Below are 24,123 nucleotides of genomic sequence, written 5' to 3' on the forward strand. Positions count from 1 at the left end.
TTATAAATCACAACATCACAAGTAGTTTTCTGTGAGTCCAGAGCATCAGGTCGCAAAAGTGTCTGGCTCTTTCCAGCAAATACCAGCGAAAGCCTGCATTCACCACATTGTCCAGTAGAGCGCAAGGCAGTCATGCCAGAAGGGCGTTCTGGGAAGACTGCCTACAGACAGACTCAGATGTTTTGCTTTAGCTCACAGTCCGTGCCTCTTCAATGCTTTTAGGAGTAACAGAAAGAAATGCATTTGGGAAATCTCCCAGCCTGTTCCACCAGCCTCCTCTTTCAGCAATTGCCCATGGAAGTGGGTAGCATTTTCTAAATTATTTTTCTACAGAAATGTGCCGCTTCCCTTCTGTCTTCCAGACGGTGGCACAGGTGAAACAGGACGCAAAGAAATGTTTCGTAGCTTCCGTGGTGCACGTGGCCTTGTTATGAGCAAGCAGTTTTTGCTTACTGAAACATCCCTTCAAAGACCCACCCGAATTGGCTGTACTCTTGTCTGACTTGAAAACTCATGGTTATTACCAATTCAAAGTTTAAGCCAGAAATTTTCAGACTCGCTTTGGAAAGATTGGCACCGGGTGACATATTGCCACCGTTGTAGGTAAAATTGATCAATGTGCAGTATTTTGGTTTTTTTTAATTTATTTTTAATTTTTTTTAATGTTTTATTTATTTCTGAGACAGAGAGAGACAGAGCATGAACAGGGGGAGGGTCAGAGAGAGAGGGAGACACAGAATCCGAAGCGGGCTCCAGGCTCTGAGCTGTCGGCACAGAGCCCGACGCGGGGCTCAAACTCACGGACCGCGAGATCGTGACCTGAGCCGAAGTCGGCCGCTTAACCGACCGAGCCACCCAGGTGCCCCAATGTGCAGTATTTTGGTTGACATTGCCTTATTATAGTTTCCAAATTTTCTCTTTTTTTTTCTTTTTAATGTTTATTTATTTTGAGAGAGGGAGTGTGTGAGTGCTTGCACGGGAACTGGGGAGGGGCACAGAGAGAGAGAGAGAGAGAGAGTCCCAAGTAGTCTCTGCCCTGTGAGCGCAGAGCCCAACATGGGGGTCCATGAGATCATGACCTGAGCTGAAATCAAGAGTCGGTCGCTTTACCGACTAAGCCAGAGATCGAATCAGAGACCATTTCCATACCACTCAAAACAACTTAATTATACCCTTTGTTTGCTGGGAAACTAACTACGTAGCTAAAAAGAAAAAAATCTAATTCGTTCCTTCCCTTGAAATTCTCCAAGATTGGACAAGCGGGTACACTGAATGCATAGTCAACTTTTTTCTATTTATTTTTATTATACCAGTGGTCTTGCACATTGCAGAAATTTTATTTATTTTTAAGTTTATCTATTTATTTTGAGAGAGAGAGAGAGCAGGGGAGGGGCAGAGGGAAAGAGAGAGAACCCCAAGTAGGCACCACACTGTCAGTGCAGAGCCTGATGTAGGACTCCCAACTCACGAACTGTGAGATCATGACCTAAAACAAAATCAAGAGTCACAACCCTAACTGAGTGAGCCACCCAGGCGCCCCACAGAAATTTTAATAAATAGAAACAAGAAAAACAATAAAAATATTAAAAGAATCATTTCCATTCTCATCTTCCAGAAAAAAACAAAACAAAACTGCTTTAATATTTTGGCACATATTCTAGATTGCTCATACACATATTTGCCATCTACGGGGCTAGTGCTGAATAAATATTTATATTCACAAAATTTCAACAAAACTTGCATCATACTGCAAATAATATTTTTCACATCTATATGCATAAATCTCATGGTTTAAGATTTAGTTTCTTTGCATCTTGATTAAATCGAACATTTTTCATATACCTATTGGAAATGCATGCTTTCTTCTTTTTTTTTAAATGTTTATTTATTTCTGAGAGAGAAAGACAGAGACAGTGTGAGCAGGGGAGAGAGAAAGGGAGACACAGAATCTGAAGCAGGCTCCAGGATCGAGCTGTCAGCACAGAGACCAGCGCTGGGCTTGAACCCAAGAACTGTGAGATCGTGACTTGAACTGAAGTTGGACGCTTAACCGACTGAGCCACCCAGGTGCCCCTTCATTCTTTCTTTAACTTGTTTATATACTTTGCCTATTTTATCACTGGCTGTTCCTTCTAATGGCCTATTGACGTCCAAGATACAGATGACATCTACCTTAGTTCTGGTCACCATTATCACTGTAATCTCTACTACTAGGGAATAGTTAGTCTCTAATAGTCCTTATTCCAAACTTATTCTTTACTCTGTAGTTTCTTTCATCATTTACAACCCTTCAATGGCGTTCGGTAATCTTAAGTATTTAGCACAAAATCCTTAGCCTGAGTTGGAAAAGCCTTCTGACAGGTCTCCAGTTTGGAACATCTGTAATCAATTTCCCAATTTAAATTTTACTTGATCACAACTCAGATTAAAATTCCCCAGTAGTTTCCATTTATCAAATACTGACTCAAATCTCATTTCTGGTCACCGCCTCCCCAGTAAATGCACTTGGAGGGTAAACTGAAGGGAGAACTAGTTGTGCTTTTTTCTGGAGAAGTACCTTTCTAGGCAGAGAAAATAGCACATTCGAAGGCTAAAGTGGGACGGTGCTCGTCTTGTTTACTAAAAAGCATGGCAACCAAAGGGAATGGAGCAAAGAGAGTGAAGGGAAGGGTTACTAGAAATCTAAAAGGTAGCAAGAGATCAAATCTGATAGGATTTTATAAGCCGTTATAAAGTCTTCGGCTTTTACTCTGAAAGAAATAGAAAGACATTGTCAAGTCTTGAGTAATGAAATGGTATTGTCTAATTTATATTTTACTTTTTAAAAAATGTATGCTTTACTTGTATTTTGAGACCGAGAGAGAACACGAGCACAAGCATGCTCGAGGGAGGGGCTCCGGGAGGGAGAGAGAATCCCAGGCAGGATCTACACTGCCAGTACAGAGCCTGACCTGGGCCTCGAACTCACGAATTGTGAGATCATGATCTGAGCAGAAACCAAGAGTCGGACGTTTAACCGACTGAGCCACCCAGGCACCCCGAGTCTGGGAATTTTAAGTTTGACTTAAGTTACCTAGTAGACATCCAGGCAGAAATACTGAATTGAGAGTTGGGTATATGAGCCTAGAGATAATCTGGCAGTGATTAGCATTTGGGTGGATAATCCTTGAGATTGGATTACCGAGGCTAGGACCCTCGGTATATATATAGGAGAGAAGAGATTGAGGGATTTAATCTTGAGTGATTCGACAGGACCAAGGCTGGGGAGAGGTGGGAGGAAAGAGAAGGAACAAAGAAAACTTTGAAGGAGCAGCCGTGGATATAGAAGGAAACTCAGGAAACGATGGTGTCCTGGAAACTATGAGAAGAAAGCTTTTTCAAAGTAGGTTAGACTCCTGATACTTCAAAAGCTCCTGATACTTCAAGTAAGATGGGGATTGGGAATGGATGATTAGATTTTGGCAATGTTAGCATTATTAACTCATGACTTTGACAAGAGGAATATCTGTGGAGGTTGGATGGGAAAGCCTGATTGGAGTAAATTCAAGAGAGAAAGAGGAGGAAAAAAATCACCGGCATGCAAACAGCAAACATAGAGAACTTTTTAAAAGAGTTTTGCTATAGGGGCACCTGGGTGGCTCAGTCACTTAAGCTCAGGTCATGATCTCACGGTTCATGGGTTTGAGCCCCGTGTCGGGCTCTATGCTGACAGCTCAGAGCCTGGAGCCTGCTTCGGATTCTTTGTCTCCCTCTCTCTCTTTCCCCTCCCCCGCTCACACTCTGCCTCTCTCCCTCTCTCTCTCTCAAAAATAAACATTTGGGGCGCCTGGGTGGCTCAGTCGGTTAAGCGGCCGGCTTCGGTTCAGGTCATGATCTCGCGGTCCGTGAGTTCGAGCCCCGCGTCGGGCTCTGTGCTGACTGCTCAGAGCCTGGAGCCTGCTTCAGATTCTGTGTCTCCCTCTCTCTGACCCTCCCCCGTTCGTGCTCTGTCTCTGTCTGTCTCAAAAATAAATAAACGTTAAAAAAAATTTTTTTAAATATATTTAAAAAAATTAAAGAGAAAATACAGAAATGGGGCAGAAGCAATAGAGGGATGTGTGATTCAAGAGAGATGTGTTTTTGTTTTGTTTTGTTTTGTTTTCAACGTTTATTTATTTTTGGGACAGAGAGAGACACAGCATGAACGGGGGAGGGGCAGAGAGAGAGGGAGACACAGAATCGGAAACAGGCTCCAGGCTCTGAGCCGTCAGCCCAGAGCCCGACGCGGGGCTCGAACCCACGGACCACGAGATCGTGACCTGGCTGAAGTCGGACGCTTAACCGACTGCGCCACCCAGGCGCCCCAAGAGAGATGTGTTTTTGTTTTTCTAACCTGATAATAATTACAGCATGTTTATACTGTGGGTGGAAGTGATGGGGAAAATGATGTAACTACTGATGTGAATCCCACAAATTTGAAGTTGCAAGTTTTAAAAGAGTTAGTACATTGAATTTCAATTTCAGTTATTTTTTTAATGCATCTAAGCCATTTAACTATAGTATGGTCTAAAATCCTATGTGAGTGCTTTTAAAAATTGAGATATGACTTACAAACCATAGAATTCATTCTTTTAAAGTGTAAAATTCAGTGGTTTCTTAGTACATTCACGATGTTGTACAACCATCACCACTATTTAATCCCAGAACATTTTTATCACCTTAAAAAGAAGCCTGTTAGAGGCACCCGGGTGGCTCAGTCGGTTAAGCATCCCACTCTTGGTTTTGGCTCAGGTCATGATCTCACAGATCGGGAGTTTGAGCCCCATGTCGGGCTTTGCACTGACAGTGTGGAGCCTGCTTGGGATTTTCTGCCTCCCTCTCTCTCTGCCCTTCCCCCACTCACGCTGTCTCTCTCTCAATGTAAATAAACTAAATTTTTAGAAAAAGAGGGAGGGGAGGGTAGGTGATGGGCATTGAAGAGGGCATCTTTTGGGATGAGCACTGGGTGTTGTATGGAAACCAATTTGACAATAAATTTCGTATATTAAAAAAGATAAAAAATTTAAATTTAAATTAAAAAAAAAATTTTTTTTAAAGCCTATTATCGGGGCGCCTGGGTGGCTCAGTCGGTTAAGCATCCGACTTCGGCTCAGGTCATGATCTCGCGGTCCGTGAGTTCGAGCCCCGCGTCAGGCTCTGGGCTGACAGCTCGGAGCCTGGAGCCTGTTTCCGATTCTGTGTCTCCCTCTCTCTCTGACCCTCCCCCGTTCATGCTCTGTCTCTATCTCAAAAATAAATAAAATGTTAAAAATAAATTATAAAAAAAATAAAAAATAAAAAAGCCTATTATCAGACATTCCCCCATTCTGCCCTACTTTAGTTCCTGACAACCACTAATCTATTTTCTGCCTCTGTAGATTTGCCTGTACTTGATATTTCATATACATAGAATCCTATAGTATATGACCTTTTTTGTCTGCCTTCTTTCAGCATATTTTCAAGATTCATTCACACTGAGCATGAATTAATAGTTTATCCTTCAATTGTGGCTAGATAATATTCCATTGTATGGATACACTATATTTCACTTATTCACCAGTTGGTGGACATTTCAATTGTTTCTACTTGTTGGCTATTATAAGCATTGTTGCTATGAACATTCACATAACAAATTTTTGTGTGGGCATATGTTTTCATACCTCTTGCATATAGTACCTAAGAGAAAAATTGCTGGGTCATCTGGTGACTGTACGTTTAACTTTTAGAGAAAGTTTTTCCTGCCTCTATTGAGATGTTCATATGGTTTTTTCCCTCTATTCTACTGAGGCATTACATTGATGGATTTTCGCAATATGGGACCAACCTCACATTTCTGCCATAAATCCCACTTGGTCACAGTGTATAATCCTTTTTATACATTGCTGGCTTTGAATCGCCAGCATTTTGTTGAAGATTTTTGCTTCTGCTATTCATAAAGTTTGTTAATCAATCGTTTTCTTTTCTTGATATCCCTGTCTGGTTTTGGCATAAGGGTGTGATGGTCAGTTTTATGTGCAACATGCCTAGGCTACAGACCCCGGTTACCCAATCAAACACTAATGTAGGGATTGCTGGTATTTTTAAGGTATCTGTTAGATGCGATTAAAATCTCTCATCAGTGGACAAAGTAGGGAAGATTATCCTACCATAACCTTAGGCCTGAGTACACCTAATTCAGCCTAATCCAATCAATTAAGGTGTGTGGTTTTTGTTTTTTGGGGTTTTTTGTTTTTGTTTTTGTTTTTTTAGTGTTTACCTAGAGAGGAAGGGGAGCAGAAAGAGAAGGAGAGAGAGAATTCTGACACAGGGCTCAATCTCACGAACTGAGAGATCACTACCCGAGCCCAAATCAAGAGTCGGTTGCTCAACCGACTGAACCACCCAGGGGCCCCCATCAGTTAAGGCTTTAAGAGTACAGCTGAAGCTTCCCTGAAGAGAACAAATTCTGCCTGTGCACAGAAGCTTCTGACGGCTGTTCTGACAGCTGCCCAAAGGATTTCAGACTTACCTGGACAGTTCCCACCATCATATGAGTCAACTCCTTATAATAAGTTTCTTGATATAGATCCCTTCCTGGTTCTGTTTCTCTGGTTAAATCCCGACTGATAACACAAGGTAATTAATACTGACCTCATAGAATGAGTTGGGAAGTGTTCCTTTCTCTTCGGTTTTTTGGGGACGAGTTTGCAAGTATTCAATTATTATTTAAATGTTGGTATTTCCCTGGTGAAGCCTTTTGGTTATGTGCACATGTATAAGATCTGTTTTTCTCTCCAAGAAATCTGTTCTACTTTATGTGTTCATTTGAAGTGGTTCTTTTATTTCAAATATACCTGGAACATCTTTCCATGTTAGTCTTTATTGATCTACTTAATACTTTTTCATTGGTGCATGATATTCCATAGTATAATACATGAAGTGTTTTGGTTGTGTGGGTTTTTTTTGTTTTTGTTTTTTGGCAGATCAGTTTAAATCCTAAATACAACGTTTTTTGTTGTTTTTTTTGTTTGTTTTTTATTTTATTTTGGGGACAGAGAGAGACAGAGCATGAACGGGGGAGGGGCAGAGAGACAGGGAGACACAGAATCGGAAACAGGCTCCAGGCTCCGAACCATCAGCCCAGAGCCCGACGCGGGGCTCGAACTCACGGACCGCGAGATCGTGACCTGGCTGAAGTCGGACGCTTAACCGACTGCGCCACCCAGGCGCCCCTAAATCCTAACTACAAATCTTACCAGTAGTGCAAGTTTGGACTGCTCCTATCTATCTATCATCGCTCTATCGCTCTATCGCTCTATCATCTATCGATCTATCATCTATCGATCTATCAATTTATTGACCTATCTATAGATCTATTGATCTATCATCTTTCTATCGATCTATCATCCATCTATCTATCATCTGTCGGGGACTAGGATAGAACTGTGGATAAAAGCTAGGATCTATGTGCTTGTATTCTTTCAGTGGCGCTCTCTGTTCTCCAACATCTGGTCCGCGCCTCCTTGCATGTTCTCAAGTCCTCTGTTTTTGTTTTCTTTGTTCCATCCCCCCTTAGATAAACCTTGATTTTGGAATTTTGTGGAGGAAAAGCAAGTGAAAACAAAACCAAACATAAATCTCCAAGATTCTACTAGCCTGACAGTGGTATTCCCTATTGCAGCCATTTGTAGCCAGAGATCCTCAGTGAAAAGTAAACATTTTCGAATAGTTGTGGATTTTAGGTGCTCTTGGCTGGCTCAGTCAGTAAAGCATGTGACTCTTGATCTCAGGATCATGAGTTCAAGCGCCACCTTAAGCATGGAGCCTACTTTAAACAATCAAAATAGTTATGGGTTTTAGTAATAACAGAGTGTAAGTTTGACCACAGCGGAGCTGAACAGTTAAATGGGAAGAGAGGTTTTATTATATAAAAATATGTGATCTTCTGAGTCAGAAATGGAGAATGAGTGTGTGTGTGTGTGTTATTTTTTCTTTTTTTCTGCCTGCCAGTGGTTGGCAGGTGAAATTAAGCAGGTGGTATAGACTCCAGTTAATTAGAGAAAGCAGAATCCATCTAAAGAGGACAAGATACAGCCAATTGTTGATGACATGAGAATTTAGGACCACTGATTTCAGATTTTTTTTTTAATCTAGAAATTTAAATTTTGATGTTGAATCTCTGTTGTTGTTGTTGCTGTTGCTTAAAGATTTTATTTTTAAGTAATCACTATACCCAGCATGGGGCTTGAACTCACAACCTCAAGATCAAGAGTCACATACTCTACCAACTGAGCCTGCCGGGCACTCCAAACCTCTTGGTTTTTTTTAATGGTGGCCATACAATCAAAATTTTGTTTAAAAAGGACTTCACAGGGTATCTGGCTGGCTGAGTCAGTACAGCAGATGACACTTGATCTTGGGGTCGTGAGTGCGGGCCCCACATTGGGGACAGAGTTTACTTAAAAAAAATAAAGAGGGCATTAAAAAAAATAAGAGTGTTCATCTAGATAAGAGTTTATAAGATCACGTGATCCAGTAGATCTGGGGTAGAGCCTAGGGAATCTGGATTCATTGCTTCCTTATATGTAAGAGTTATCTACAAATACTCAGTTGAAAAAAGTATGTGGACCAGTAAGACCATTGCATAAACGAGGGGCGCCTGGGTGGCTCAGTCGGCTAAGCATCTGACTGTGGCTCCGGTCATGATCTCACAGTCTATGAGTTTGAGCCCCACATTGGGCTCTGTGCTGAGGGCTCGGAGCCTGGAGCCTGCTTCAGATTCTGTGTCTCCCTCTCTCTCTGCCCTCCCCCCCGGCTCATGCTCTGTCTCTCTCAAAAATAAATAAACATCAAAAAAATTGTTTTAAAAAGACTTGCATAAATGAAAAAATCTCACAATAAGAGAAATTTTTTTAAGTTTATTTTTTTTTAGTAATCTCTATATCCAATGTGAGGCTTAAACTCACAACCCAGAGATCAAGAGTCACATGCTCTTTGGACTGAGCCAACCAGGCACCCTAAGAGAAATTTCAACATGTAAAATTTAATAAGAAGGAAAATTATTAAATGCGTCCCCAGAAAAATCTATTTTTTTGCAGCTTGGTAAATAACATATGTCTTATCCCTAAACTTGAACCTTCTCTCTAGATGTAGTTTTTCTCATTAATGATTCTATTTTGCTAGCGTTACAACCCTATTCCTAAATTTTCTTTGCACATTTTTTTTTAGAGATAGTGCCCTTATTTTTTTATTTTTAAGTTTATTTACTTATTTTGAGAGACAGAGAGAGAGAGACCAAGGGGCAAAGATGGAGAGAGAGAAAGAATCCCAGGCAGGCTCTGCACTGTGAGCACGGAGCCCAATGCGGGGCTCAAACCCACGATCCGTGAAATCATGACCTGAGCCAAAATCAAGAGTCACACAGTCAACTGACTGAGCCACCCAGGCGCCCCTGCACATTTCTTTTTCTAACTAAAGTGCTTAAGTTTCTATATATGAAAGCCGGTGTTTGGGAAGCAAAAGGGCAAGAAGTAGCCTAGGATACCAGAAACGGAAGATGCCGAGAGCAGGAATGATCCAGGGCACTTGGCAATGGCAGGTACCACCAAGTTACACACACCGCATCAGTATCACCCAAGCACCAGAGACCTGTAAAGATCTATCGCTTTCAACAATGAAAGCAAGAGTTTATTGAATTCTGAGCATTGGTCCTGTTTTTAGCACTCTTGGACCTCACAACAATCGTATGGGGCCGATTTTCAGCCAAGGAGACTAAACACAGAGAGGGATAGTAAATTGCCCACAGTCACAAGATCATTAATTGCAAAAACTAAAGCAAAATAAGGTCTGGGTTTGAACAGTGCCCTCCAGGATGGATACAGGGTTGTCTGGAAACTGGGAGGCCTGGAGGAATGGGAAACGCAAATGTTGAAATAGGTGTCGGAGGCTGCTGGGAGAAAAATAATAAAAGTTTAGTTTGCCAGATTATAATGGCCCCCAAAATCTTCAAGGAGATATTTACTGTCTCTTGTGAATTATCAGAAGATAACATTTTACGTTTGCTTGAGAGATCACAACGTGGGAAAACAACGCTTTCAGATATATTGAAATTAGGAGTCATTGCAACCAATCCCGTACTAGTGGTCACTCAAATTTTAGTCATTAAAAAAAATTCTCTGTATTTTATTTATTGGTTTATTTTCATAGCAAGCATGCTACTTGGACATATTTTTATTCTCTAATAATTCTTTTTTATTTTCTGTATTTTGAACAAAAACAGAGCAATGAGGTTCAAGTTGTGAAGTCTGTAAGTTTAATGATTTTTTTTTTTCAAATTAAAAACATGCTGGGGGCACCTGGGTGGCTCAGCTGGCTAAGCGTCCAACTTTGGCTCAAGTCAAGATCTCGCCGTTCATGAGTTGGAGCCCCGCATTGGGCTCTGTACTGATGGCTCAGAGCCTGGAGTCTGCTTCCAATTCTGTGTCTCCCTCCCTCTCTGCCCCTCCCCACCTCATGCTCTATGTCTCTCTCTCAAGAATAAATAAACATTAAAAAAAAAAATTTTTTTTTTAAGAAACATTCTGAAAAACAGCAAATGCAGTCATTTATTTATAAGAACTTTTGAGTGTGTTCCTACAACAATACACTTTTTATCTCTTTCAGGACTTCTCTTAGATAAAATTGTCTGGGGCTGAGAATTGTTTTATCTCTAAACATCAAGCAGAGCATCTAGGAGACACATAAAACAATCATGAGCCTACATCAGCGAGGGCTGGAAGCTGGTGACAACTTCACAAAATCGACAAGTTGGAGTAAGTACAAATTAAGTAGAAATCAAATAATAAGCAAATCGTTCCTTATCATTTATTCCATTCTTAATCATTCTTGTGCCTATAAGCAAATCATAGAAAGTCATTACTGGGGCGCCAGGATGGCTCAGTCGGTTAAGCATCAGACTCTTGATTTCAGTTCAGGTCGTGATCTCGCGGTTCGTGGGTTTGAGCCCTGTAGCGGGCTGTGCACTGACAGTGTGGATCCTGCTTGGGATTCTCTCTTTCTCCCTCTCTCTCTGTCCCTCCTCTGTTTGTGCTCCCTCTCTCTTTCTTTCTCTCAAAGTAAATAAATAAACAAACAAAAAAACCTTCAGCATTCTTCCACTGATGAACATTAGTTTAAAAAAAATTACATGGGGTGCCTGGGTGGCTCAGTCGGTTGAGCGTCCGACTTCGGCTCAGGTCACGATCTCGCGGTCCGTGAGTTCGAGCCCCGCGTCGGGCTCTGGGCTGATGGCTCGGAGCCTGGAGCCTGCTTCCAATTCTGTCTCCCTCTCTCTCTCTGCCCCTCCCCCATTCATGCTCTGTCTCTCTCTGTCTCAAAAATAAATAAATGTTAAAAAAGAAAAAATTAAATAATAATAATAATAAAATAAATTACATTACTGGGGCACCCAGCTGGCTCAGTCAGTGGAGAATGCGACTCGATCTTGGGATTGTGAATGTGAGCCCTACTTTGGATGGAAAGATTACTCAAAAATTTTAAAATCATTAAAAAAAATAACATTACCTATAACAAACAATCCTTTTACCATAAGGATGTTACAATAAACATCTTTTTTACATACAATTTTATGCTAAGGAGCAAGTATTTCTTGAATTTGCTGGATCAAAGTCTGTACATTTTACGCCTTGTCAGGTACTTCCAAGTTCCTTTCAAAAAGATTTTTACTGGTTTGGACTCTCACCAACAGGGTATAAGAGATGTCATTTGAATATATGTTTTTCTCACGTAGTTTTAGGAAGAACTTAAATCCAACCAAAGTAAAAAGGATGAGCCTATGACTAATGATTGATTTAGGTTTTTAACTATTACCGTATAAAAAAGGAGGCTAGGGGCACCTGGGTGGCTCAGTTAGTTGAGCGTCCAACTTTGGTTTAGGTCGTGATCTTGTGGTTTGTGAGTTCGAGCTCCACATCAGCCTCACTGCCAGGAGCCTGCTTTGGATCCTCTGTCTCCCTCTTTCCCTGTCCCTCCCCTACTTGTGCTCTCTCTTTCTCTCTCTCTCTCTCTCAAAAATAAATAAAACATTAAAAAACATGTAATGCTTGAAATATGCAAAAACATATTTGATATATACTTAATTTATAAGGAAATTAATGACATGAACACGAAAGGACCAACCAACAAAAAACAATATATTTTATAAAACTGTATATTAATATATACTATGTATTAAATAATATAGTAATATAACATTTACCAATATAAGTATAGCATTACCCCTACATTTCATCTACTCATATGTATGTCTCCTCTATCCTATGCTGTTTTTCCAACCATCTTCCTGAATTATATTATTGCCTTAGTTTTATAGTTTTTATCACATATTTATGCACCCTTCAATAATATTACGTGTTTTTTGAGCTTTAAAAAAATATTAATTACTATGTACTTTTGAGACTTGTTGTTTTACTCAAAATTATGTTTCTAAAATTAACTGGTTGAATGTAGCTTTAATTCATTAACTTCATTCTGACAATGGACACTGGATTATTTCCACTTCTGTTTTTCAAGTCAATGCTATTACATTATTTTTTTTAATTTTTTTTTTACATTTATTCATTTTTGAGAGACAGAGACAGAGCACAAGTGGGGGAGGGGCAGAGAGAGAGGGAGACACAGAATCTGAAGCAGACTCCAGGCTCTGAGCTGTCAGCACAAGCCCTATGTGGGGCTTGAATGCCCCAACTGTGAGATCATGACCTGAACCGAAGTTAGACAATCAACTGACTGAGCCACTCAGGTGCCCTGAGAATGTATACTTTTCTAAAAATGTGTTAAATTGTTTCCTAAGCAACTCGGATTTATACACTTTCACCCAAAATATACAAATGTTCCTTTAAAAAAAAGTTTTCGGGAGCACCCGGTGGCTCAGTTGGTTAAGCACCGACTTTGGTTCAGATCATGATCTTGCGGTTCGTGAGTTCAAGCCCTCCCTCGGGCTCCGTGCTGACAGCTCAGAGCCTGGAACCTGCTTCCGATTCTGTGTCTCCCTCTCTCTCTGCCCCTCCCCCGTTCATGCTCTGTCTCTCTCTGTCTCAAAAATAAATAAACGTTAAAAAAAAAAGATTTCTTCATTTCTGCCTCCCATGTGGGTACAAAATGACATTTCATTCTTATCTTCATCCTGATTATTATTGAGGTTAAAATTCTTTCTAAAATAGTGGCCATTTAGAGCTATTCTGGCTATTCTGACTCTTGCCCCCACTCTTTTTTTTTTTTCTGTTGGATTGCTTTTCTTTTACTTATTAATTAATGGGAATTCTTAGTATATTGTAGATACCAATAATTTGTCAGTTATCTGTTACAAAAAATTTTCCTAGATTTATGGCTTTTCATGTTATTTCTGAGATCTTTGGTGAATAGCAGTTTCTTATAAATTTTTTCTAATGTTTATTTATTTTGAGGGAGGGAAAGATAGAGGGCGAGCAGGGGAGGGGCAGAGAGAGGGCGATACAGAATCCGAAGAAGGCTGGAGGCTCTGAGCCGTCAGCACAGAGCCCGATATGGGGCTCGAACTCACGAACCGCGAGATCATGACCTGAGCCGAAGTTGGATGCTGAACTGACTGAGCCACCCAGGTGTCCCAGCAGTTACAATTTTTAATATAAATTTTATCAATCTTTTCTAGCAGTATTTATTAAATAGCTTATTACTGACCTATAGTTCTCCTCTATCATATATCAACTTTTGATTATATCTATGGGTCTGTTTCTAGACTCCCTTTCAGTTCCAGGAGTTAATTGGTCCATCTGTACAATAATACTTTACTGTCTTAATTACTATTGCTTTCTATTACGTTTCTAATTATGTTCTTTTTCTTATGTGTCTTTGTTATTTTTTTTTAAGTTTACCTATTTATCTGAGAGAGAGAGTGAGAAAGAGAATGCGTAAGGGAGGGAGGGGCAGAGAGAGAATAGAGAGAGAGAACCCCAAGCAAGCTCCATCCTACCAGTGCAGAGCCCAATCCAGGGCTCGAACTCATGAACCATGAGATCATGACCTGAGTCAAAATCAATAGTCGAACACTTAACCTACTATGCCACCCAGGCACCCCCAGAAAATGCAATTCTTGATCACAGGGTCGGGAGTTCAAGCCCCACATTGAGTGTAGAGCTTACTTAAAATAATCATAATCATTATCATTATCAATAATAACAATCTTAGGGGGGCACCTGCGTGGCTCAGTCGGTTAAGCGTCCAGCTTCGGCTCAGGTCATGACCTCATGGTTCGTGAGTTTGAGCCCCGCACCTGGCTCTCTGCTGACAGCTCAGAGCCTGGAGCCTGCTTCAAATTCTCTGTCTCCTCCCCCTCTCTCTGCCCCTCCCCTGCTTGTGCTCTGTCTCACTCTCTCTGTCAAGAATAAATAAACATTAACATTTTTTTAAATAATTATAACAATCTTAGGAAAACCAAAACATAATAAACAAATTTCTAAAGACTGCATATTTTACCAAAACTCTCATAAGAGGAAATAAAAAACCTGAATAGTCCTTTAAATAAGGTCATTCATAACTTATTTATATCAAGATAACTTATTTTTTAACATAACAAAGGGATGGTTAATTTCAATACATAGCCGCTTTCTGTACTCAGTCTATATTTAAACCCAAAAGGAAATTATTAAAAAAATTTTTAATGTTTATTCATTTTTTTTTTTAACGTTATTTATTTTTGAGACAGAGAGAGACAGAGCATGAACAGGGGAGGAGCAGAGAGAGAAGGAGACACAGAATCTGAAACAGGCTCCAGGCTCCGAGCTGTCAGCACAGAGCCCGATGCGGGGCTCGAACTCACGGACCGTGAGATCATGACCTGAGCCGAAGTCGGACACTCAACCGACCAAGCCACCCAGGCGCCCCCAATGTTTATTCATTTTTCAAAAAGAGAGCATGAGTGGGGGAGGGACAGAGAGAGAGACACACACAGAATCTGAAGCAGGCTCCAGGCTCTGAGCTGCCAGCACAGAGCCCGATGCAGGGCTCGAACTCATGGACCCTGAGATCATGATATGAGCCAAAGTCGGACACTTAACCAACTGAGCCACCCAGGCACCACCGAAAGTAAATCATTTTTAAAATGATACTTTTATGAAAATCTTCACTGATTTTCATAACTTGACTTTTGCTTTTCTCTCTTTTTTCCAACAATGTACAACACTCATATTTTATGAAAATCAAATATATAGTCTCACACTGAAGAATGTTGACTATGATCTAAAAGTCAAATTTAGCTGCGGTTTGATTTTATTTCACAGATTTTGCTATACAGAAAGAACCAGATGTGCTTTGTGATCAAAACCCGGAACAATCAAATAGGAACCATAGTGATGATGGACGAAAGGGAAAGAAAAAATGGAAAGAAAGAGAAGGAGAAGAAAAAAAGGAGGAACTAGAAGAGAAACTGGAAGAAGAACAAGAAATGGAAGAAGAAAATGAACAACATCCCCAGGAAAGATTAGTCAGTAAGCCCCTCATGGACACTCTCTGGGCAACATTTAAGTTAAACAAATGCCCCACAATGGGAGATAGCCGATCACTTGCATTTGAATTTAATATGACAGTGAAACAGGTATGACAACATATTTCTTCGTTGACAGAGTCACCTGTGGAGTATTTTTACCCAGACAGGCCAACACCTTATTCCTTGATTCATCACCTCCCCACCTTATTTTTTTGCAGATAAAGCAGTGGTTTCATAAAAGGAGGAAGAAATACAATAAAGTGATGTACAAGAGGAAACATAAGAAGAGACCTAAGAGGTAAGAATGTGTTATATGTAGACTACTTGGTTGTAAGGAAGTAAAAAAAAGGAATTTATTGACTTTTAGAGACAGACTGTGTTTCCATAGTTATTGGATTTCCCATAAACTTTTCATGTTCCACCGTTTCCACTTGGTTCCGACTACAGGGTTGAATATTGAATGTCGTCAGAGGTCAGATTGCCGTCAGATATGGCCCAAGGACATGATCATAGTAAACTGGAACTTCCAGATTATAAATAATGGAAGATAAAAGGGACACCATTAGAAACGGTCCAGAACAAGGGCTAAGGGATCCATTGGGCCGCAATGAAACTTGGAGATACATGGGTGGCTTTGCAAACAATGTTTCCTTTGCTGGTGCATTATTACGAGGATTCAAATAGGGATTTGCTGCATTTGTGGTAGCTGTAGGGGCTGAATATGACCTGGAGTTCCAGAATAAAGATAAGAAGCATTACTGAAGATAATACCTGGAAGCATCTTAAAGGCTTCTTATCCCTGTTATAAAAATAAGATTTCTTCAATGTAGCCTACTCATTTGTGTGTTTTCCATTAAAGAATACTAATAAGATTTAATAAAGTAAGAATACATGTTAAAAAAAAAAAAAAGGCGGAGGAGGGGAGAGTGCCTGCGTGGCTTAGTTGGTTAAGCATCTAATTCTTGGTTTCAGCTCAGGTCAGGATCTCAGGTTTCCTGAGATCCTGCCCTGAGTTGGGCTCCATGCTAACAACACAGAGCCTGCTTGGGATTTCTCTCCCCTCCTCTTCCCTCCTCCCCCCATCTCTGCCCCTCCCCTGCTCTTGCTCTCTAGTTCTCTCTCTCAACATAAATAAACTTAAAAAAAAAAAACACAAAACTTTTCACGTTCCAGCCAGTGACACAGAGAATCGTTGATTGTCCTTGTCCTATTTGTTATTCTGCTCAACACACAAAAATGCATATGCATATGCTGCATTTGCAATGGAGTCATGTTATCAAATATACAACTATGGCCATTAAACGTTTATTGATCGCACTATAGAATTAATAATTTTGTCTTTTTTTGTTCCTTAGATGCTGAATATTTTTTAACATTTATTTATTTTTGAGACAGAGAGAGACACAGGATGAACGGGGGAGGGGCAGAGAGAGAGGGAGACACAGAATCGGAAGCAGGCTCCAGGCTCTGAGCCACCAGCCCAGAGCCCAACACGGGGCTCGAACTCGTGGACCGCGAGATCGTGACCTGAGCTGAAGTCGGACGCTTAACCGACTGAGCCACCCAGGCGCCCCTAGATGCTGAATATTTATGACGCATGTCTTTTCTGTGTTACCTATTGGCAGAACGTCATGAGTGGAAAAACTTAAGAACAACATCAACATTTTTCAAAGTATTAGACTAGCTTGTATATAGAATTTTTATGTATTATTTATGTAGATGTATGTAGACAATTTTTAATGTATTACCTCACTTGATCATCACCCTACACCATAAATGAGCAATCTGAATTGCTGGGAAATAATGTGATTTTATCGAGGCGCCTGGGTGGCTCAGTCGGTTGATAGTCTGACTTCCGGCTCAGGTCATCATGTCGCAGTTTGTGAGTTCAAGCCCCGCGTCGGGATCTGTGCTGACAGCTCAGAGTCTGGATCCTGCTTCAGATTCTGTGCCTCCCTCTCTCTTCCCCTCCCCCACTCGCAGTCTGTCTCTCTCTCTCTCAAAAATAAACATTAAAAAAAAAATTAATGTGATTTTACCAACAAGTACCAGTTTCTCTCTTTTTCTTCAGCCCACTTCTGAAGTTGCTATGGGCCACTGCTCCGCCCAGTGTTACTGATATCGTAAGAACAAGTCGTGTTTAGGGGCACCTGGGTGGCTCAGTCGGTTAAGCGTCTGACTTCGGCTCAGGTCATGATCTCACAGTTCGTGAGTTCCAGCCCCGCGTCCGGCTCTGTGCTGACAGCTCGGAGCCTGGAGACTGTTTCAGATTCTGTGTCTCCCTCTCTCTCTCTGCCCCTCCCCTGCTCATGCTCTGTCTCTCTCTGTCTCAAAAATAAATAAACACTAAAAAAAAAAAAAAAAAGAACAAGTCGTGTTTAAAGTCCCCTTTCTGCAGAGGCACCCGATGCTAAAATCCAAATCTTTGACCGGAAGTGGAAGAAGACAAAAGTGGATGAGTTCCCACTGTAAGGCCGCAGGGGGTCAGATGAATACGAGAAGCTCTCCTCTGCAGCCCTGGAGGCTGCCCTTATTTGTGCCAACAGGTACATGGTGAAAAGCCAACACATCCACATTTGGCTCCGCTCTTCTCCATCATCCCCATCAACACGATGTTTCCTGCATTGGGGCTGACAAACTCCAGACGGGTATGTTGGGTGCTTTTGGGCAGCCCCAGGGCACGGTGGCCAGGGTCCACACTGGCCAAGTCATCGTGTCCATCTGTACCAAGTTGCAGAACAAGAAGCATGTGATTGAGGTCCTAGGAAGGGCCAAGTTCAAGTCTCCAGGCCGCCAGAAGATCCACATTTCCAAGAAGTGGGGCTTTCCTAAGTTTAATGTGGATGAATTTGAAGACATGGGGGCTGAAAAGTGGCTCATCCCAGATGGCTGCGGGGTCACACACATCCCTAATCGTGGCTCCCTGAACAAATGGTGAGCTCGGCACTCGTGAGAACCCCAACAGCACTACCCCCTCCTTATTCATGCCCATCAATAAATCCTACTTCCCGTAAGGAAAAAAAAGAGACGCGGGGGGGGGGGGGGGGGCCTGGGTGGCTCAGTCAGTTAAGTGTCGGACTCTTGATTTTGGCTCAGGTCCTGATCTCACAGGTTCATGAGTTCAAGCCCTGCATCGGGCTCTGTGCTTGACAGTATAGAGTCTGCCTGGGATTCTCTCTCCCTCTCTCTCTGCCCTTCCCCCACACTCTCTCTCTCTCCCTCTCAAAATAAATAAACTTAAAAAAAAAAACATTTTTTTAAAGAAAAAATTACCAGTCCCTAAACATCTAACCCTCAGTTTGTGCCTGCCTCTCTCAGCTACACATGCTGCATTTTTGGTTATAACCTGGGAAATATTCGAGGCTGTATCAACTTGTGTTTTATATGTGGTGTTTATATACTCCTAATGCTCTCTATTGAAATACCGATGTGAGAGTATTTCGAATTTCTTATACCTTCTTCTCCACCTCCATAACTTTACCTGTTTACTTCTTTGAAAAACAATTTTTTAAAGAATTTTATTACTTTTTTTTTTTATGTTTATTTATTTTTGAGAGAGAGAGTGCGAGCAGGGTTGGCACAGAGAGAGACACAGAATCTGAAGGAGGCTCCAGGCTCTGAGCTGTCAGCACAGAGCCTGATGCGGGGCTTGAACTCACAAACCCGTGAGATCGTGACCTGAGCCGAAGTTGAACGCTTAACCAACGGAGCCACCTAGGCGACCCTTTAAGGATTTGATTTTTATTTTTATTTATTTTTTTGTTAACGTTTATTTATTTTTGAGACAGGGAGAGACAGCATGAACAGGGGAGGGTCAGAGAGAGAGGGAGACACAGAATCTGAAACAGGCTCCAGGCTCTGAGCTGTCAGCACAGAGCCTGACGCGGGGCTTGAACTCACGGACCGCGAGATCAGGACCTGAGCCAAAGTCGGATGCTTAACCGACTGAGCCACCCAGGCACCCCTGATTTTTATTTTTAAGTAATGTCTACACCCACCGTGGGACTCGGACCTACAACCCTAAGATCAAGAGTCACATGCTCCACTGACGGACCCAGCCAGGTGCCCCCACCTCTTTGAAATTTTTAAAATTTTTTTTTCAACGTTTTTTATTTATTTTTGGGACAGAGTGAGACAGAGCATGAACGAGGGAGGGGCAGAGAGAGAGGGAGACACAGAATCGGAAACAGGCTCCAGGCTCCAGGCTCCGAGCCATCAGCCCAGAGCCTGACGCGGGGCTCGAACTCACGGACCGCGAGATCGTGACCTGGCTGAAGTCGGACGCTTAACCGACTGCGCCACCCAGGCGCCCCTGATTTTTATTTTTAAGTAATGTCTACACCCACCGTGGGACTCGGACCTACAACCCTAAGATCAAGAGTCACATGCTCCACTGACGGACCCAGCCAGGTGCCCCTACCTCTTTGAAATTTTTAAATGTGTCTTAAGGGGGGATGCCTTGGTGTGTCAGTTGGTTAAAAGCATCCAGTTCTTGGTTTGGGCCCAGGTCGTGATCTCCAACGTCATGAGTTCGAGACCTCTGTCAGGCTCTGCACTGACAGCTCAAAGCCTACTTGGAATTCTCTCTCTCCCTCTGTCTTTCTCTCTCAAAATAAATAAATAAAATAAAAAAAAATGTATTTAGCAAGATACCTTTGTTCTTCAGTGGAAATTGTTTTCCAAAATTGTCATATTTTGATACACGTTAAATACATGGACTATCTTGTAGAACATTTTGTATGACACCATTCTCACGTATAAATGGAGTCTGGAAGGATAGGTAAGAAAATGTGAACAATTGTTAATTCGGCGGAGTAGAACTGATGAGGGGAGTCTATAGGAGTTTCTAAATATTCTATTTTTACCCTACTATGGATTTCAAGTTTTTACATATAATATACGTTCATAGATTTTATTTAACAGAAAACAATGAAGAAATTACTAGCCTCTGTAGAAATGTTCAGTGAAGGAAAGGAAAACCCACTGTAGAATCTAATGGGTTTGGTGTAACCTGCAATCTATCAGTATATCTCTAGCCAGCCCCTGTTGGCTTTCTCTACAAACCGGATCATCCTCCTGGAAGGGCAATCTTTGTCTGGTGTGTGTGACTGAATGAGAAGAGTAAGGTTATTTAGGTTTTTTTGCCAGAGAAAACAGACACATGAGCCATCGATAAGGAAGGACGTGAAGGCTAGAAGATCACACCGGTGGACAAGAGACAGTAAGTTGAAGGTTGAGTGGTGGTGTGGAAAATGATCAATAAAGAAACTGTAGATCTTTATTACCATTGCTCTGGTCTCTCCCCAGATCTCACCAAAGATTTTGACATTGGTGTGATTTTCACAGTTCATAACACCCAAGTCTTAGAGTTTTTGAATTTCTTTCCTTTTTTTTTTTTTTACGTTTATTTATTTTAAGAGAGAGAGAGAGAGAACAGGGGAGGGGCAGAGAGAGAGGAAGAGAGAGAGAAAACCCCAAGCAGGTTCCCCACTCTCCGTGCAGAGGCCAGATGCGGGGCTCGAACTCATGAACTGCGAGATGATGACCTGAGCCAAAGCCAAGAGTCAAACGTTTAACTGAGCCACCCAAGTGCCCCATAGTTTTTGAACTTTCTGAAACTCACTGACCTTCACCCACTTATGGCCAAGATCTGACCTTGTTAGATGTATTTCACACCGGAAAACTCAAACTGCAAACCCCTTTCTCCAGCCTTTTGTTGTTGTTGTTCCTCCAGCCGTTTCGTAGTGCCCTGCCACAGCTTCCAGGCGACCTCACAGGGAACTTGTGATTTGATGCCTCAATTTTCTGCTTTAGTAGCACTTGGCTGGTCTCAGTTCTTTCAAGTCTGGATTATATGGTTAATTACCTGGGTCGCCATCTTACCTCGGTTGTCTTGCCCTGTTGTCCTTCCCCGTGCTCGGCAAAATCTCAAAACGAGGGGCGCCTGGGTGGCTCAGTCGGTTAAGTATCCAATTTCAGCTCAGGTCACGATCTCGTGGTTTGTGAGTTCGCACTCCACATTGGACTCTGCGCTGACAGTGGGACATGGGCTCCCTGCTAGGGATTCTCTCTCTCCCTCTCTCTGCCCTTCCCCCATTCGTGCTCTTTTTTCTCTCTCTCTCAAAATAAATAAACTTTAAAGAAAAAAAAAATCTCAAAACGAGTCTCAAAATGCCTCGTACTGGGGTGGTTGAATACAGCTGGCAGAAATTAGTTTTAAAAAATTCACAGAAGATGGGAATAAAAACTGGCGCAGTGCCTCTGGGAAACAGTATGGAGGTTCCTCAAAAAACTAAAAATAGAACTGCCCTATGACCCAGCAATTGCGTTACTAGGCATTTATCCAAGGGATACAGGTGTGCCGTTTCGAAGGGACACATGCACCCCCATGTTTACAGCAGCACTATCGACAATAGCCAAAGTATGGAAAGAGCCCAAATGGCCATCGATGGATGAATGGATAAAGAGAATGTGGGATATATGTACAATGGAGGATTACTCAGCCGTCAAAAAGAATGGCATCTTGCCATTTGCAACTACGTGGATGGAACTGGAGGGTATTATGCTAAGTGAAATTAGTCAGACAAAAATCCTATGACTTCACTCATATGAGGACTTGAAGAGACAACACAGATGAACATAAGGGAAGGGAAACAAAAATAATATAAAAACAGGGAGGGGGACAAAACAGAAGAGACTCTTAAATATGGAGAACAAACTGAGGGTTACTGGAGGGGTTGTGGGAGGGGGGGATGGGCTCAATGGGTAAGGGGCACTAAGGAATCTACTCCTGAAATCATGGTTGCACTATATGCTAGCTAACTTAGATGTAAATTAAAAAAAATAATTTTTTTTCAATATATGAAGTTTGTTGTCAAATTGGTTTCCATACAACACCCAGTGCTCATCCCAAAAGGTGCCCTCCTCGATATCCATCACCCACCCTCCCCTCCCTCCCACCCCCCCCCCAAAAAAATAAATTAAAAAAGATTTTTTTCCCATTAGAGTAAGACAAAACATGACTTTTTGGTTATCACCATTGATGGCTCAGGGGTGTGATAGAGTTATAGGTGAGGTCAGGGTTTCTTTTGAACATATTATAACTCAGAATAGTAGCTTAGTTGTTTATGTTAAAAGCTGTACCAAGGTTACGTCTACTAGATGGAGATCATCCCAGGAGCCCCGCTCTGGGCACCGGCCCTAACTGGGAACAGTGCTCAGAAAACAGCTTCCGTTTCTACTACTGCGGCCTTGATCAGCAACCTCTTTATTTCCACAGAGACACCGAAGGCCATGGGCCCTGCCGTTCAGCGGTGGCTCTGGGTGCTCCCCTTCAAGCTGGGGAGGGCTATGCCCTGGCCCCCACCCCTCTTGCAGGGTGGGCTACGGCCCCGCCCCTCGTCCTGCCCCCCCACCCTGACCTCCCCAGGCCCTGATCTCGTGGCGCCAGAGTTGCTGTTGGCTGGACCCCGGAATCCTGAGTGCCTGAGTGAGAACTCCTCCCAGGCTGGGAAAACTGTCATCGCGGAGCCACGCTCCCATGTCCCAGGCCAGGGTGTCTGCCCTGTCCTTGTCCTCTTTGCCCATTGTGCCTGAGGCTGTGCTGCCACGCCTCCCGCTTTGCGGTCAGTGCTGGGACCCTGGGCTAGCGATGCCCTCAGAAGCCTAGCTTCACCTGTCCGCTGAATATAACACCCCTCCCAGCCCTTCCCCTGCCTCTGGCTCCTTTAAGAGGGCTGAGCGCTCCTTCCGTTCCCTGGCCTGTCTTCTACCCAGGGACGGGGCCTGGGCCTGCTGCCTACCCTTCCGTGCTAAGGAACTCTGCCTAAGGGCTCTGCTTGGCAGCTGTCTGCACCCTCCGACCTGGTCCAGGCCTGCCCTGGGTTGCCAACCCAGGCTGGCCTCAGACTTAGGCAGGTAAGTGTGTGTGTGTGTGTGTGTGTGTGTGTGTGTGTGTGAGAGAGAGAGAGAGAGAGAGAGACAGACAGAGAGAGAGACAGAAGCACAGGGTGTGGGAGGTGTGCTCAGCACAAAGAAGGTGGTGGGGTGGCAGTGGGGTGGGGAGGGGACAGTGAGTGGGCTAGCTCAGGGACTGAAGACTGGGAAACACACAAACAGGTCCCCTGCAGGTAGGCCCTCAGTGTAAGGGGTTGGGTGGGAGCAGGAACCTTTGCTGCTCCCTGCCCTGGGGCCTTTTCTGGGGGTAGATAATTGGGGCCTGCTCGTTAGTCCCCCCATAGAAATAATTTATTGAGGTGAGATTCACCCAAAATAAGCCATTTAAAAGTAAATAGGGGTGTCTGACCAGCTCAGTCGGTAGAGAACGTGGCTCTTGATATCGAGCCCCTTATTGAGTGTAGAGATTACTTACAAATAAAGTTAAAAAGGGGCGCCTGGGTGGCTCAGTCGGTTGAGTGTCCGACTTCAGCCCAGGTCATGATCTCGCAGCTCGTGAGTTCGAGCCCCGCGTCGGGCTCTGTGCTGACAGCTCGGAGCCTGGAGCCTGCTTCGGATTCTGTCTCTGTCTCTCTGCCCCTCCCCTACTTGCTCTCTGTCTCTGTCTCTCTTGGAAATAAACATTTTAAAAAATTAAGAATAAATAAATA

General features: G+C 42.6%; 1 protein-coding gene and 2 pseudogenes across 1 annotated transcript; all 3 read left to right on the forward strand.

Annotated features, from left to right (window-relative positions):
• Window positions 1–10,747: 10,747 nt before the first annotated feature.
• On the forward strand, window positions 10,748–15,819 carry NANOGNB (NANOG neighbor homeobox). Its single transcript, XM_086711860.1, has 3 exons — window positions 10,748–10,808; window positions 15,312–15,625; window positions 15,736–15,819. Exons 1-3 carry the CDS (start codon window positions 10,748–10,750, stop codon window positions 15,817–15,819), a joined length of 459 nt encoding a protein of 152 aa, XP_086567986.1.
• Window positions 15,820–16,007: 188 nt separating this feature from the next.
• On the forward strand, window positions 16,008–16,279 carry LOC147579346 (NADH dehydrogenase [ubiquinone] 1 beta subcomplex subunit 3 pseudogene; annotated as a pseudogene).
• A 1,683-nt stretch (window positions 16,280–17,962) lies between these two features.
• LOC147579347 (large ribosomal subunit protein uL16-like) lies at window positions 17,963–18,470 on the forward strand (annotated as a pseudogene).
• Window positions 18,471–24,123: the final 5,653 nt, after the last annotated feature.

Source organism: Puma concolor, chromosome B4 (genome assembly GCF_028749965.1).
Source record: "Puma concolor isolate L17-30 chromosome B4, mPumCon1.1.hap2, whole genome shotgun sequence".
NCBI lineage: Eukaryota > Metazoa > Chordata > Mammalia > Carnivora > Felidae > Puma > Puma concolor.